This window comes from Epinephelus fuscoguttatus, linkage group LG14 (genome assembly GCF_011397635.1).
Source record: "Epinephelus fuscoguttatus linkage group LG14, E.fuscoguttatus.final_Chr_v1".
NCBI lineage: Eukaryota > Metazoa > Chordata > Actinopteri > Perciformes > Serranidae > Epinephelus > Epinephelus fuscoguttatus.
Window position 1 is genome coordinate 4,572,896 of NC_064765.1, and position 16,543 is coordinate 4,589,438.

Below are 16,543 nucleotides of genomic sequence, written 5' to 3' on the forward strand. Positions count from 1 at the left end.
GAGACCCTGTCATTACACACACACACACACACACACACACACACACACACACACACACACACTCTAACACAATCTCGCACTCACACAGCCAGCAGCTTCCACTTCAGTTTGCCTGCTGCAGGGTGTGTTATGACAAAGACATGAACTGTCCCACATTTCACACTTTTCATCACTTCATGTTCCTCCAACACACACACACACACACACACACACACACAAGCCTGAATGAACAGATCTACATTCTGAAATACACCCAAAGAAAAGTCTGATTAAGAGCGTGATGACATACCAAATGTGTGAATCAATGTCATCTTATTATTTATGTTAAACGCCTGGATCTGTGAGCTCAAATCCAGCATCAACTTCATTACACCTTCATTTTTTAAATCACTGAATTTATCTGGGCATCATGGAAATGTGTCGTGTCTTCTTTTTTTGTGCGTGAAAGTAATCGAGAAAGCAACAGGTATATTGGTAACGACAATAACTGTTATGACTGTATACACAGTTATGGCATCACTGTGATGTTATGTGGTATTCATCAGAGGTGGGGGACTTGGGTCAAATTACTTGACTAACACTGATAAAAGACTCTACTTGACTTTGACTTGGTATTCATGACTCAAGACTTAGCTTAGGGATCATTTTTGCTAAACATTAGACACGTATACAGAGACAAACAGAGCCTTCTGTCCGTACTCTGTGTTCATTTTGTTCAGATTTGTGTACATTCTCTGAAAACTTGAGGACAGGGCTGAAACAGAGCAGTACCACTGGAGATCAGCGGGACAATGAAGAAATTTAAATACTGGTGAAACGAAACAAATCTATAATATAGTGTAAAGAATTCTCCGTCCAAATGTTGCGTTGCATTTAACAGCCTCACAGACCACCGTCCTCAAAACTGCATCAGGTGAGAGGTACAATATTACTACCTCCTCCACCATCGCCTCGTTTGTTGTGCGAAACTTTTGACTCTATGCCATCATAAAGGACACATAAAAGTATGAGGGCGGTGACATTTACATTTGAAACTCACACATCTATTTTCGCACATAAAGGGAGTATAAATGAGCTCTCAGACTTGAGGCGGATGACTCAAAAGAACTTGACTTTGTTTTATTAAATATTTGCATTTATCTCTACATTTAAAAGTCACATATTGTCTTTAAAACCTGATTTAGTGATCTCTAGTGCAATGTGCACAAACCTGGCAACCTACTAGGACGTGGCAGACCAACAAGGACCAACCAAGAGGCAGCTATCATGGAGGGGGCTGGTTCAAAAAGTACTAAAAACCGGATTCAAGGATTATGTGGTCAATGACGGCAGTGAGAAGCAGAGGTGTGGACTCGAGTCACAAATTTGATAACTTAATCAAAGAAGACCTGCAACTTGACTTGGACTTCAACACCAATGAATCGTGTCTTTCGCCTTGAAATACTTGGTACTTTTTCCCAAGCATGTCACAAATCAATGTATTTCTAAAGTCAACCAACATTAATGCTATTCATTCCCAGCAAGTCGACAATAATTCCCCAGATCCATTTTGTCTGAACCAATGAGACAACATCCAATCAAGCTGCAGGAGAGAACCATGAAGAACTAACATTACATTACAGAGCAACAGTTGGAAAAAATACTACCAAAGATAATTCCATCAGTGTACCAAAAATAGGCTATGTGGTGGTCAACAAAAACATACAAACTGGATAGAGACGCAACAACTTCTAACAAACTTTTTTAAACAAATAGACATTTTAAAAAGCATTGATGGTTTTGTTAATGTAATATGCTATTACTCTGTTGGCATTACATTTTATCGAAGAGTGCAACTTGTGTAGGACTCGAAACTCAAGGTTCAGGACTCAGGGCTTGTCAGTGTTGACTTGAGACTTACTTGTGATTCGCAAAACAATGACTTGGTCCCACCTCTGGTAAGAACTGTGGTATGAAAGGCCTGCAGCTTAAAAATCAGTAACACGACCACCACAACACCCGACTTCATCCATCACTACAGACCCCACAAATAAAGGTACTTGAATAGGTCTTTCAGCTAATTTGTGAGTTTGACCAGATCATCAGAGTTTCATATGACTTGACTTGACTTGCTTGATTCTCACCACAGTAACTGTAGACTTGCACGAGACTTGAAGGTTAAGACTTGAGATGTGCTTGTGCCTCCTCTTTGTCTAAACAGTCTTTGTTGCTTTCTGGTTGGAGAAAGTCCTCTTAACAAATAAATGTTATTTAGTATGAAGGATTTGTTTTGTACATGGGGAACAAAATGCTGTACAATGGTTCAACCTCACTGACAAGTGAAAGAGACAAAGATACTCCTGAGCAATAAGAATAGAAAAAAAATCAACAGTCATTGGTGAACAGAAACTGAAAGCATCAAAATGTGTGCAGATGTCCACTGTCAAGTGTAAAATAATGCCTCTAACAAGCTGGAATTAACTCTAGCAAAGCTCTTCTTCAAACTTCACAATAGAAACAGAAGGTTAGTCACTGTTGGAATATCAGCTGAACATACGATGGACTGACAAATCACAGTTTAAACCTCTTCAAATGAAACACTGAGTCGACCGCAGAGGACTGACTCAATATTCAGAGCCCAGTTGCTCCACTAGGGTTCAATAAGGATCGAGGGTCACTGAAAAAAAATTCAACATCCGCGTTCACACAGTATAGAGTGCTGCAGAGATGATGTTTTTCTGTAGGCCAATGCGGAAGTTAGCGTTGCCCTGGTTCCCTCGTCAAAAAGCTAATGGGATTATTCCATTGAAAGCCTAAATATAAGCACCGGAAGTAAAGAGCTAACATTATTAGGCTGTGGACAAACTACACTACAAGGCTGTAAGGCCTAGCTTGGCATGATGATGTTCTTGAGTCTTAGCCATGTTTTAGCAACCACCCTTTTTTAAAGAGACAGAAAAGCTTCAAAATGTGCAAGTGGGGTATGAAGGATGGATTTTATGACAGGACAAAACGTGAGAGTCTCTTAATCTTGTGTGAACCACAGACCTTATGTCAGGCGTCTAAACCAAAACCTTTTGACTTCAGGACAATGGAACCGGGAGTGGAAAAACACCAACTGATCTAATCTGCTCTGATCTTCTGTTAATAGTTCCATTTTTTTTTTATGTGGAGTTGTATGGGGTCCATAGACAGTATATTATATATAGCAGGTGTCAGTCTGCACGCCCCCAGTTTGGAGAAGCAGGCCGGAGTCTGACATGGAAGCTAAGCAATGTGCTGCTATGGACGGGTCAGCAACAAGATGTATTTTAGCCACCTAAAATAAATCTCACTTATAAAAATAATATCAGTTTAAGTGTATGGTATATTAAGAGAAATATTTCCGCTTTACCTGAATGTCAGACAGGGATTTCTAATGGGAAAACAAAGCTGTTAAATTACTCTCTTCAAAGCCAAACTCCATTAAGAAAAACAGTGATTTTACTTTGCTCAACACAGGAGCTGCTGGTCTACTGCTGCCTCAATCAGTTTTTTTGAATGTCTTATTGTGTTACTCGGGCATTAGAGAGGTTTACTTCAGATTCACTTAAGTTCCACAATAACACTAACTAACTAACTAACTGAGGCAGGAGTGGACCAGCAGCTCCTGTGTTCAGTGTGCTTAAGTACTGTTTTTGTCAATGGAGTCTGGTGGCTTTGACAAGAGCATCGATGGGGAACTGAAGCCGTTCAGAGCGTTCATGTTGAAACGCACTGTTTGACACAAAGGTAAAGCAGTGAAAATACTCTCAGTATAGCATACACTTAAACGGATTGATTTTTCTGGGCATTAAAATATGATTTGTTCCTGACCCCTCCACAGCAGTTCATTGCCAAGCTCCCCTGTCAGACTCCTGTCTCCTTCTCTGAACCAGGGGTGAGTCGACTGACATCTACTGTGGGTTATACACTGTATATGGATAAGTACCTCAAATAACCCCACATCAAAAAAAAATAAAAAAATCAGAATATCCCTTTAATAGTGCTCATGTTTACCAATTAGTGGTTCAATAAAGAGAATAAAAACAATAAAATGAAAAAAGGGGCTACCTTACCCTTCTGACAGTAGCAAGACCTCTCTACATTTGACACTTATCACATGTTTAAAAACACTGGTTTCTTCAAAACGACAAGAAAAAAATTATGATAAATTTGATAATGATACTGGCATACCACCAAATGTAATTTTATCATTAACATTTTTTTTTTCCTGAGGGATGTGGAGGAGTATATGAAACTACTGTCTCATTCAACCAACTAAAAGGCTATCAACACACTTATTGTCTGTATGTTCTATAATATTTTGTCACTATGATATACCCCTGACTCTATAGTTATTGCTCTTTCTGCTTACTATCCTCTGTATACTGAATTTGTAATATGTTCCTTTGTTTTATCAAATCACATACAAGAGAAAAGTTACCCTTCTGACAGCGCTGTCGAGCTAACGGCTAAGCTAACTGCTAACTAGCTCCAGCGAAGCTAACGGTAACCCCAGCGCATTCCGCTATCCGTGCTCTGACCGTTAGCGTAACCACTTCGCCAACTAGGGTACGAAGACTGAGTTGACCGTGAACGTTAACGACAATTTGACGTGCAGTAAATATAAATGTCAATAACAGCTAAATGGGATCGTTTAGTTGATTCTATTTAGATCAGTGACGGTTTAACGGGCAGCTTCCCCGGTTGTTGTTGTTCTTAGCTTGGGTTAGCCTAAATCGGCACTCATTCTGGCAGCGCTGTGAAGCTAACGGCTAAGCTAACTGCTAACTAGCTCCAGCTGCGCTAACGGTAACACCGTTCCGCTATCCGTGCTCCGACCCGTTAGCTTAGCAACCTCGCCAGCTACAAACACGTTAGTCGAATGGTGATAATAACTAAAGTGATAGGAGGATTAGCTAATGTGGCTAATTATCGGTAAAGAGCAACATCTTTCTTTTGAGCAGGGACGGAAAACCGGTCAGCGGCCCCGGTTGTTGTTGTAAACTTGGGTTAGCCTCAATCGGCATTCAGTGGTAGGATAAGTGTGCTAACCTGGAGCTCGGCCCTCTCCACTTCCCAGTGCGCCCTCTCCATCTCGAACCGGGCCCACTCGTGCTGGATGTAGTGCAGGATGCCGGGGATAGTGTACTGCTGCTGCGGCCGGGGCAGCTCGTCCGGCTGGTGCGGCACCATGACTCCTCCGGCTCCACCGCCTCCTACACCTCCGATCGGCGGATTAGCGCTGCTGTTGCTCCCTTGCTGCTGCTGCTGCTGCTGCGGCGGTGGAGGCTGTCTCGGGGCGGCCGCTCCGACCCCTCCTCCGCCGGGGTGCTCATCCATGTTTTTTTTTTTTTTTTTTTTTTTTTTTTTTTTTTTTTAGAAAAGTAGAAGGAAAGTCCCAGGCAGCAACGGTCCGCTATGAGGATTCCCGTCCCCCCCCTAAAGCCCGTGTCTCCGCTCCGTGTCTGTCGCGCTGGCTCCGCCGCGGTGTGTGAGGCTGGCTGCCCCCCGGAGGGCTGCGGTGAGTGCGGCTGATTGCGGGACGCGGTGTTTGTGTGTGGCTCTAACCGGCCGCCATTACTGCTCCCTCTCTCTCTCTCCCTGGATCCGATGACGGAGGGAGAACCCAGGCGCGGTGCATGACGGGAAAGAGCCATCCTCCTGTCATCCAATATGTGACGTTCACGACACAGGCAGAATGCAGGAATTATATAAACCAACCAAAGAAATATTATTACCATTTTGTCAATTTTTGAGGAACATGACTTTTTATTATTACATAAGCTTTTTATAACTAGACACAACTTTTCAGTTCCTTTTCAAGAATACAATTCTGTAACCCAACCCATTCTCCCTGGTTTAATCCATTTTAATGGAAGTCACTTATGCTTTGGTGAAGGAAGCATCCCAGAGGATCCATCTGCATTGATTTTGAATGGTATCAACTATGGATGCACGATAATATCAGTACGTCATCGGTATCGGCCGATATCGGCTTTAAATTAATTATCAGAATCGGCCAACATGATTTTTCTTATTTATTTTTGTCTAATATTGCACGCATTGGAAAGTATTTTATTTCGTCTCACAACTATTTCATGGTTTCAAGTTTTGCAGTAATAAAAACATTTGTTCAACCAAAAATAATCCATTTTCATTTCCTTTATAATAATAATAATAATAATAATAATAATAATAATGCCATTCCTGTAATAATATGATACCATGAAACTGCCATATTTTCTGAGACTGTTACTGTACCATGAAACTCTCAGACTGTTGCGACCCTGGTTCAAACATGATGTGCCTCTCATTATAAATTATGAGATTTAATCTGTTTGTTAATCATATGTACCATATGACCCAATACAAGTTAAAGCCACTATCTATTTAGTTTTTCATATAAAGACACTATGTGGCATATCTGGAAATGTACAACTTTGAGGCCACCCAGTGGCGGTATGATAAAACACAGATTATAATTCACACACTCTCTTTAACATTATTTTTGGACACCCAAGTTTAATTTTAAACATTATAAACACAATGGTAAGGCCATTCATATAAGATATCACTGTATATTTTAAATGGAAAGACAAATAAATAAATAATTGTTTAAGTGATATTAATTCAGAAGATTTTGATACATGTTTACATATATGTGACACTTCAACACTTTATACTTACACTAAATAAAATCCAATTAAATGTTATGATTGCATTTTTTTAAACACCTTGTATGTAATCCAACTGTATTTTTCTTTTTATTTTATAATATTTCCATTTATAAGATTGATTTTTCTCTTGTCCGTCCATATTTGTTTAAATGGAAAGATGTAAAGAAAATATTGCATAAATATTATAAATAATATAAATTTTAAAAGTTTTTCAAAATGTTTACTCAAATATATTTACATATTTGATCATCACTTACATTCAACGCTAAATACATACACTAAAATAAACACAATTCAATGTTATGATTGTATTTTTCAAAAACATCTTGAATGCAGTCAGACCTTTGTTGAATTTGTTTTGTTTATCTACTTTTACTGTGTTGTCTTTAATTCTCATTTTTAGTTGCGTGTTTTTTTAAACATGTGTAATGAGCATCTAAACTTTGTATTGCCGACGAATGCTTTTCTAAAAGTGTTGTTCCCATGACAATAAATAACTTGAAACTCGAAATACAGTCAAGTACAGTCTGTAATGTGGGCCGAGTCTTAAAATCCTTATTTACCATTTGTTGCCTGAACGCACCAGATGAAGACTGTACTGAGCATGCGTCACAGATGCTAACAGCTCTAGTTAGCTTCATAGCGCTGGTATCTGAATCCTCGTATGTTTTACTGGTATTTTAATTTAATATAAGTTTAATTTAACTCTATTATAACTTTGATTTATGTTCAGAGTGTCTTCTCGGCTGTTATGCCTCACTGTTTAATAGCATTATTAGATTTACCAGCAGTTAGTGGGTTGTTGTTAGCTTGTGTGATGATGGGGCTCATTTAGTCACAGTTTAGCTACAAGCTAACAGCTGCCGGTAAGTTAACGAAACATTTATGATGTTGACCAATACTTGACACCGGTTAACGGCCATATAAAATAGTTACACTGTTTAAAAAAACGGTTTTATTAACGGTTATAAACAGGTCATGTAAAATTCTACTATGTGCTGCCTTCAAGTGCTGCTCGTAAACTCTGCAGCCCCACCTACGGAAGCCGTGAAGCCTGAAACACCATCAATACTCGTCCTCTAAAAGTGTTTGTTTTTGCTACTGACAGGCTCAGATTGTTATTCTAAGTGTCTGACAGTTGTGAAAGGATCCCTACAGAGATAGAGCTTTGTGTTAAAGAGTAAGATCCTTTTTGTTTCACCAGAAACAGCCCTGAAATCACCATCACCAAACCCACCAGACTCCATTCAAATAAACAGTCATTTTAGCGTGTACAGAGGGAGCATATATTCACATTTAATTGGGTGAATTCAGTGTTTAATTCAATCAAACCAGAGTTGGTGGTTGGTGGAAAAGTGGAAAGGTGAATGTAGAAGGTTTTTGTGAGTTTTATTTTGTTTCAGTCAACTTACAATGAAGCATATTTTACAAAGATACAATTACTGTTTATTTCAGTGGAGTCTGGTGGGGTTGGTGATAGTGATTTCTGGGCTGTTTTTAGTTAAACAAAAAGGATCTTACTCTCTAACAAAAAGGGCTTTCTCCGTTGGGATTACTATTATTACTTAATGTTGTGTATTATTAGAGGTTGATCATGAAATGTAGATTATACTGCATAAGGAGAGGTACTCTCTCATCTCTAGATGTTGGAGGAGGGACAGATTATTTATCTGACAGTATCATCCTCTGTCTGCTGTGTGTCGTTCAGGTGTCTGATCTCAGGATGATCAAGTTCATGCTGATGGTGAACCGGCAGGGTCAGACCAGACTGTCCAGGTATTACCAACCTGTGGAGCTGAGCAAGAGATCAGTGCTGGAGGCCGACGTGGTCCGCTGCTGCCTGAGCCGCAAGAAGGACCAGGTACCTGTTTGTCTCTGAAGTATACATGGTGTTTAGTGATGGATCATAAAAGCCGTGGTATGCTCCTTTAACTGTTCTCCCCTCTGCTTGTTCCCAGTGTTCCTTTGTGGAGTACAAAGACTTTAAACTGGTCTACCGCCAGTACGCTGCGCTGTACATCGTGGTCGGAGTCACAGACAACGAGGTGAGAAACACTGCTCACATCAGCACCACTACATGATTCTGAGAAATGAATCCGCTGCTGAAAGTAGTCCCAAACAAATGCACTGCTTCCTCCTGTTTGTCAGGTCTCTGTGGCGACGATAGGCAGTGTGTTTTCAGGTTCATCACATTCTTGTGATAGCAGTATCTCAAGAGCACCGTGAGGGAATTTCTTCAGATTTGGCACAAACGTCCGCTTGGACTCAGCCATGAAACGATCAGACTTTGGTGGTCAAAGGTCAAGGTCATTGTGACCTAGTGTGTCTCATTCTTGTTAACGTGATATCTCAAGAATGCCTTGAGGGAATGTTTTCTTATTTGGCGCAAACATCCACTCGAACTCAAGGATGAACTGATTTGATTTTGGTGAAGCCGAATTATCCACAGAGGTCGCCTTCTCTACAAAACAAACGGACCAGGTGACTGAAACTGGTAAAAACACTGAATAAAGCAGCTTCACGTTAAAAAAGTTGCTGCTTGTTGCTGCCAACTCCGATGGCAATGTTGCTCACTTTACTTCTGATCGAGGTTTTTACCATAAACCAAATTGTCCTCAGAGGTCCTCTCCTCGCCAAAACAAATCCAGCCAATGATTTAAACCGGTAAAAACAAAACCAAATTAGGCACTTTCAGGTTAAAAAAAAATCTGTGGAGGGGCCTACAGGTGGTGACTGACGCGAAAACGTGAATGTCCCTCTCTACAGTCAGTAGCCGTGTCTCAATTCAGGGGCTGCAGCCTTTGAAGGCTTCTCGTCTTCTTTGCTCTGAGCTGTTGAAACACTTGAATATGTGTGTGTGTGTGTGATGTGTCTCCACAGAACGAGCTGTCCGTCTACGAGCTGGTTCATAACTTTGTGGAGGTTTTGGATAAATACTTCAGCCGCGTGGTGAGTTCACACTTTGACCTTTCACTGCTTCACGACAGGAGCTGCAGACCTGCTCAGTGCTAAGCCTGACTGTGATGCAGTCTGATAACGCTGTTTGTTTGTCTCCCCTGACAGAGTGAACTGGACGTATCCTTTACTCTGACCAATCACAGCTGCTCTCTGCGAGCACCACTTCCTGTCTGACACATACATGTTTGTTGTTGGTTTGTTTCTTTGACTCGGCGTCGTCTTCAGATCATGTTTAACCTGGACCGAGTCCACATCATCCTGGACGAGATGATCCAGAACGGACACATCGTGGAGACAAACAAGAGCCGCATCCTCGCGCCGCTCAACGCCCTCGACAAGATGGCTGACGGCTGAGGCTCCACCGAGGCTATTCAAAAGAGGCTGGGATGTGCTCTTTGACCCCAGGGGAGCTTTGGAGTACGACACATGTGATGTAACTGGAGCTGTGATGTGGGAGGGTTACAGCAGACGGAGCTAGAAATAAAGGGACGATATCCGCTGAGGTGCTCTTTGTTTGCGCTCGGCCTGACAGAACTTTGGGTCCACTCCATTGGATGAATTTGTTTAAGCATTTGTGTACGGTTTTATTTATTGGTTCAGAGTGACATCATCAGCAGTCGACTGTAAACTGAATCAAACCTGCAGCTTTGTGACTATTAAAGGTGCCAATGTTCTGATGCTGATTAATCATTAACATGAAGTCTGGTTTAAAGGCTCACTTCACCCAAATTACATAAAACATTTTGTCATTTACTTCCACTGATCTCCACATTTATTATTCCTGGTACCTGCAGGTGTAAAGATATGTTATCCAATGAACTTTAACATATTTTAAAGATCCAGTGTGTTGGATTTGTATTGCCCTCCGCTAAGAAACATCCTTGATTATGGTGGTTCTGATCAAAACCTCATTGGTGGAAAAGGGGTCTGAAAGCAAGATCTTACTTTCATGTAAAAGACACAAGTACAAAATAAAATTAGACCTAAATTTAAAAAAGAAAAAAAGGTCTAATTTGTGGGTAAATATAAACCCAGACACCCTGGACGTGTCCTCACTGGCCACAATGACCAGCTGTCCACATACTTCTGGCCACATGCTCACAGACCACAGGACTCCATCTTTAATTCATACTTTGCAAACATTTTAATGATTATTTTTTTTGGAGCATACACATTTGAAAATATCTGTTTACCTCAAACTGCAACTTGAGTTAAATAAATGTTTATAATAATATACAAAGAAAATACAAGAGGGAGAGCAGAGCCTTTTCTCTTACCATGTGCCTCGCACACAACCAGTGTTTTTGTCTCTATAGCTTCATCAAGTCAAAGAAGAACACCAAATGCACTCTGACCTTTGACCTCTACAGCCGGTCAGAAACAACCCAAAAAAAAAAAAAGTTCGCACACACACGGAAACAAAAAGCAATAAAATAAAAACAAAGAAGAAGCGTGATTGTTTGAAGGAGGAGGAACTGAAAACAGAAGCTACGAGTCAAACCAGGCACTAAACTGAGGAGACAGGAGGAGGAGGAGGAGGAGGAGGAAGGTCAACACATGCACACGCACAAACACGCACGCACACACACACACACACAGCAGCCTGCAGCAGCTCAGGTGAGTGAGAAAGAGGATGAAGAAGACAAGGGAAGGAGGCGAGGGGTTAAGGATGTGAGCTTTCATTTTTATTCTGCGACATGAGTCCTCCTCGTCGTCCTCCAGCAGTCAGTCAGTCAGTCGGCTGGTTCCGATTGGCCGGCTGATCCGTCGATCACGCGGCGGTGGTGGCGGCGGGCGGGCAGGGCGGCGGCGGCGGTGACTTGAGGAGCATGCTCAGTGTGGTTGGAGGTCAGAGGTCAGTTGAGGTGGAAGCCTTTCTCCATGGTGGCGGCTAACAGACGCTCTCTCATGATGTCCTCGGAGGAATATTCCGGAAGCTTCAGGTAGTGAACGCACGTGTTGACTGATGGGTAGCTGGAGTCGGTGGCGTCCACCTGCGGCCAAACACACACACGATTATGAAACATTTTGCCATAAAGTTATTTACTTTTTTGTTGACTAAAACTATAACGGATAAAAATGACTAAATGTGACTAAAACTCAAACACTTTGATCTAAAGGCTGAATCTAAAATAGCTGCCTAAATTAACACTGACGTGAAGCTCTTTACCAGGGAGAACTTTGAACTCCCACATGACCTGAATGCAACATCAGGTTATCAAAATTTGGAGGAGGAGGAGATGTAACAATAGAAACAGTCAGGAGTTGTCTGACCCTGCAGAGTTTGAGTGTTTGCTCTGCAGCTGACGAGCTAATCAGAGAGCGAGTTTACCTTCCTGACGATGGTGAGGCGGGGGTGCAGGTTGGCAAGGCCGCCAGGGGGCAGCGTGGAGCAGCCGGTGGTGAACTGTAGGAACGCTTTCCTCTCGTCAGATGACATCCCACATAAAACTCTGACAAACCGCAGGAAGCCGGGACTGAAGAGGAGAGAGACAGGTTACATCACACAGGTGCTGAACTATGTTTTCATTCCCTGTCCAAGAAGACGCACCTGTGACTCTTCTATATAAACAGGAAACATCAGTCTGTGGAGACACACCTGAATCTCCTCTATATAAACAGGAAACACCTGTCCACAGAGACGCACCTGTAACTCTTTTATATAAACAGGAAACACCTGTCTGCAGAGACACATTTGTGACTCTTCTATATAAACAGGACACGTCTGTCTACTGAGTAGCATCTGTAACTCTTCTATATAAACAGGAAACACCTGTCTGTGGAGACGCACCTGAAACTCCTCTATATAAAACAGGAAACACCTGTCTGTGGAGACGCACCTGAAACTCCTCTATATAAAACAGGAAACACCTGTCCACAGAGACGCACCTGTAACTCTTCTACATAAACAGGACACGTCTGTCTGCTGAGTAGCATCTGTAACTCTTCTATATAAACACCTGTACGCGGAGACTCACCTGTAACTCTATATAAAACAGAAAACACCTGTCTGCAGAGAAACACCCTTAATTTTTCTATATAAACACAAAACACTCTGAGACGCACCTTTAACTCTTCTATATCAACAGGAAACACCTGTCCGCGGACACACACCTGAATCTACTCTATATAAACAGGAAACACCTGTCTGTGGAGACATATTTGTTACTCTTCTACATAAACAGGAAACACTTGTCCGCGGACAAACACCTGTAACTCTTCTATATAAAACAGAAAACACCTGTCTGCGGAGACATATCTGTTACTCTTCTACATAAACAGGAAACACCTGTCTGCAGAGACACACCTGTAACTCCTCTATATAAAACAGAAAACCCCTGTCTGCAGAGAGACACCTGTAACTCTTCTATATAAAACAGAAAACCCCTGTCTTCGGAGACGCATTTGTGACTCTTCTACATAAACAGGAAACGTCTGTCTGCTCAGTAGCATCTGTAACTCTTCTATAAAAACACCTGCCCGAGGAGACTCACCTGTACCTCCTCAGTATTAAACAGAAAACACCTGTCTGCAGAGACACACCCTTAACTCTTCTATATAAACACAAAACACTCGTCCACATAGACATACCTGTAACTCTTCTATATAGACAGGAAACACCTGTCTGTGGAGATGCACCTATAACTCTTCTATATGAAACAGAAAGCACCTTGGGGCATTGGTAGTGTAGTGGATAGTGCCGGCACCCCACGTACAGAGGCAATGCCTCGACGCAGTGGCTGCAGGTTCAAGTCCGGCTTGCAACCATTTATTACATGTCACCCTACGCTCTCTCTCTCTCACCCCATTTCACTCTGTCCTATATATTAAATGCAAAAAAGCCCCCCAAAAATAATCTTTAAACAGAAAGCACCTGTCTGTGGAGGCACACATGTAACTCTTCTATGGAAACACCTGTCCGTGGGGACACGCCAGTAACTCCTTTATATAAAACAGGAAACACCTGTCTGCGGAGACGCACCTGTCTCTGGTGTAACCCAGCTTTGGCTCTGTGTAGTTGATGATGTCATCAGCAGTCCAGGAAGGTGATTGGTTGCCGCAGAGGATCATCTGAACCTCCTTGTGGCTGAAAGAGCTCAACTTCTCCATCGGAAACACTCGATTAAAACCCTCTGAGGAAAGGAGACAAGACAGGAGAGAAGAGAGGAGGACATAGGAGAGGAGAGAAGAGGGGAGGATTAGTGTCCATGTGGACACAATGAGCTGAATGATGTGTGAGCAGCTTCTGTTTGGATGTGCAGAGTATTGTCACTGGATCACTGTGAGACTGAAGAAAAATTAAAAAATTACAATGATTAAGTCACTGACTGAGGAGACGACGCTGCAGCCAGGTGGTGTGTGTGTTTGTGTGTACGTACCTCTGAAGGCCTCCATCTGTTTCTGGATGCCGGTGTGCATACAGAAGTCAAACATCAACTCCACGTACTCCTCTGCATTCTCCATCGTCACCATCTACACACACATATTTAGTGTATGTTACAAATTCAGTAAAATCAAAACATGTTGAGAAACACTGTTGATATGAAATCGATTCAAGTTTCCAGTCTGAATTAAACACATTTGTTCATTCATCAGCAGAAGTTCATGCTCACTGCCACACAGATCTCATGTCTCTGTATCAACAGGGGTGTTTTTACCTCGTCGTCTCCATTTGGTTTCAGATCCACAGCTGAGAAACCGTGAACCTTCGAGGACGGACAGAACTGGAAGTTTAACCTGAAGAGAAGAAAACAAGAAGAGACAGAGGTTCATCTGACTGAACAGCTGTCTGACGTGTTCTCATCTGAATAGAAACCAGCTGCTAACGACCTCCTTTAAAGCTCGGTGATCAGTTTTAGGTTGTTTTTTTTTTTTTTAAAGACTGAGTCAAATAACTTCATAGGTATAAAACACTTGCCTATCTTCACTCATCGAGCAGTGTTAGGATTAAGCTGCATACATTTATACATCTGCAGTTACATTTGTTCTGATAAACTTTGAGTTTTGTCTTGGTCCTTAAACGCACCACTCAGCCTCTGTCCACCAGTAAGATCTGACCCAGAGGGTGAAGTTGAGATACTGGAGTTGCTGGGGGTGTTACCATGGAGACCAAAAGGCTGTGATGTGCGTGTGAAAAGTGTGAGTGGTTGTGTGTCTTACCCGAGGTCCTCTATGCTGAGGGGAGGTCCAGAGCCCAGTGGGTTCCTCAGCATCAGGTCCTGCAGTCTGGTGTTCTTCTCATCTTCAGACAAACTCTTACTGGACAGAATCTGCCTCCTCTTCACTGCCAGCTCCTTCACCTCCTTCAGGAAACTCGCCCTGCAGGAGCAGAAGGAGGAGGAAGAGAAGGAGAAGAAAGAAGAGGAGAGAAGAGGTTGGAGAGAAATGAAACGTAAGTGTTATAAACTGATTACATCATCATATACTGACAATAAATGATTAAAAGAAGGAATTAAAAATCTGAAACAAAAGCAGCACAACAGCTGGCAGTAAAGTTCAGTATTTATGTTCAGAAAAAAAACATGCAATGTTCCTTTAAAACACTGAGCTTGAGTTAATAAATCAAAGTGACGAGCTGACTGAGAAGAGTTGAACATTGTGAGCCACCTGTCGATGCCTCTCTCTGTGTCTCACCTGTGCGGGTTGACGAGCTGGAAGTCGTCCCAAGTGAGGATGCCGTGGTACCAGGCAGGCGGTTTGGGTTTTGGGGGGTCCATGATGAACTCAGACTTGGAGTCCTCGTCGAAGCTGCCCACAGAGTACGTCTCCTGGCTCTCCTCGGTGGACGCCTCCGACTGCACCTCCGACAGCAGCAGGAAGGACTGCAGGTGGGGTCTGTCAGGGTCGTGACCCTGCGGCGAGCTGCGGCTCTGGTACAGCAGTTTGCTCATGTTGGACTTGATGTCCCCCATGCAGAGCAGCTTGAAGAAGGGCTGGGAGACGGGTAGGTCCACCAGGCGGTTGTCCTGAATGCACTTGGCCAGGAAGACGCCCAGGAAGTGGAAGAGCTTGGTGATTCGCTCCAGCTCCTCGCTGTCCTGAGGGAACGGAGCTGGGAACAGACCGCAGGAGCGCTGCACGTAGAAACCAGGAGGCTTCAGACCGCCGCCCAGGTCCACCTGAGACACAGAGACACAGGACAAGGACCCGTTTACTGCGGAGGGTTCACAAACTCAAGCTGAGAGAATCCACACAGCCATCACACTGTTATCAGCTGTGTGTCTGTCCCCTGAACGCACCAGCAGAGCTCTCATGCTGAGCGTTTTAGTTTTCACGACACCACAGAGCGTTCAGTTCATATACAGGAAGATGTGAATCGACCTGATGCCAGTAAAACTTAAAAACTTTGTGTATCTCACCTGTCTGGACTCGTCATCAGGGAAGTCGTCGTCACACAGCCAGATCCCCAGTGATGTTCTCTGAAACTCTGCAGCCACTAAGGCATAGAACTCCAGAGTCGGACCAAGACCTGTGCCCTCCTCCCCCTGAAACTCCACCTAGACACACATACACACAAATAGATATAATACACGTACATTATATACTTGACTTTGTTAAAGATGAGTTAGTACAATTTGGAGGCATTAACACCATCAGAACATGACCGAGTGTGTTTCTTTACATTCAAGTGCTTTTTGTCTGTGAAGCAAAAAGTTGCTGCTATTTACTGAAAGGTGAGGCAACTTTTCAAAAGAGCAATAATGCAAGAAAACCTTTCAGAAAATATGTAAGTCATGTACTGAAAACATTTATATAACACAGGGCTGCAGAGTAAAATTAAAAATACCTTTGTTCTCCTCATAACAGAATCTGTAGTCCAACTGAATGTATATGTAGTCCTAAATATATCATGTTAATATTTATTCTCTAACATTTTTTAGACTCAACAAAAAAATCGAGTGTTT

General features: G+C 42.4%; 3 protein-coding genes across 7 annotated transcripts in view; 1 reads left to right on the forward strand and 2 right to left on the reverse strand.

Annotated features, from left to right (window-relative positions):
* Positions 1–5,623, reverse strand: part of strn3 (striatin, calmodulin binding protein 3) — a 30,751-nt gene extending 25,128 nt beyond the window's left edge. Inside the window, exon 1 of the mRNA XM_049596113.1 lies at positions 5,056–5,623. Within this exon, the coding sequence (XP_049452070.1) occupies positions 5,056–5,343 (288 nt within the window). The 5' untranslated portion in view covers positions 5,344–5,623. The remainder of the gene's footprint in view (positions 1–5,055) is intronic.
* A 1,611-nt stretch (positions 5,624–7,234) lies between these two features.
* ap4s1 (adaptor related protein complex 4 subunit sigma 1) lies at positions 7,235–11,241 on the forward strand. Of its 2 annotated transcripts, none has more exons than XM_049595271.1 (6): positions 7,235–7,355; positions 8,389–8,541; positions 8,639–8,725; positions 9,561–9,629; positions 9,744–9,755; positions 9,864–11,241. In XM_049595271.1, exons 1-6 carry the CDS (start codon positions 7,296–7,298, stop codon positions 9,990–9,992), a joined length of 510 nt encoding a protein of 169 aa, XP_049451228.1. In that variant the 5' UTR covers positions 7,235–7,295; the 3' UTR covers positions 9,993–11,241. The 2 variants fall into 2 exon arrangements, with proteins under 2 accessions (XP_049451228.1, XP_049451229.1); XM_049595272.1 differs by having other exon boundaries at positions 7,240–7,546.
* hectd1 (HECT domain containing 1) overlaps positions 10,759–16,543 on the reverse strand; it is a 38,367-nt gene continuing 32,582 nt past the window's right edge. For all 4 annotated transcript variants that reach the window (XM_049595269.1, XM_049595270.1, XM_049595268.1 and 1 more), the window contains 8 exons: positions 15,998–16,135; positions 15,273–15,757; positions 14,799–14,957; positions 14,297–14,375; positions 14,018–14,111; positions 13,621–13,771; positions 11,971–12,115; positions 10,759–11,632 (listed from right to left, as the gene is read on the reverse strand). In XM_049595269.1, coding sequence (XP_049451226.1) covers positions 11,495–11,632; positions 11,971–12,115; positions 13,621–13,771; positions 14,018–14,111; positions 14,297–14,375; positions 14,799–14,957; positions 15,273–15,757; positions 15,998–16,135 — 1,389 coding nt within the window. In that variant the 3' untranslated portion in view covers positions 10,759–11,494. The remainder of the gene's footprint in view (positions 11,633–11,970; positions 12,116–13,620; positions 13,772–14,017; positions 14,112–14,296; positions 14,376–14,798; positions 14,958–15,272; positions 15,758–15,997; positions 16,136–16,543) is intronic.

Bases quoted from the DNA above. Each gene is read 5' to 3' on its own strand.
- ap4s1 (XM_049595271.1), top strand. From the start codon at position 7,296: ATGCTAACAGCTCTAGTTAGCTTCATAGCGCTGGTATCTGAATCCTCG. The intron at 8,542-8,638 runs GTACCTGTTTGT...GCTTGTTCCCAG, and splicing joins TGAGCCGCAAGAAGGACCAG to TGTTCCTTTGTGGAGTACAA. The intron at 8,726-9,560 runs GTGAGAAACACT...GTGTCTCCACAG, and splicing joins TCGGAGTCACAGACAACGAG to AACGAGCTGTCCGTCTACGA.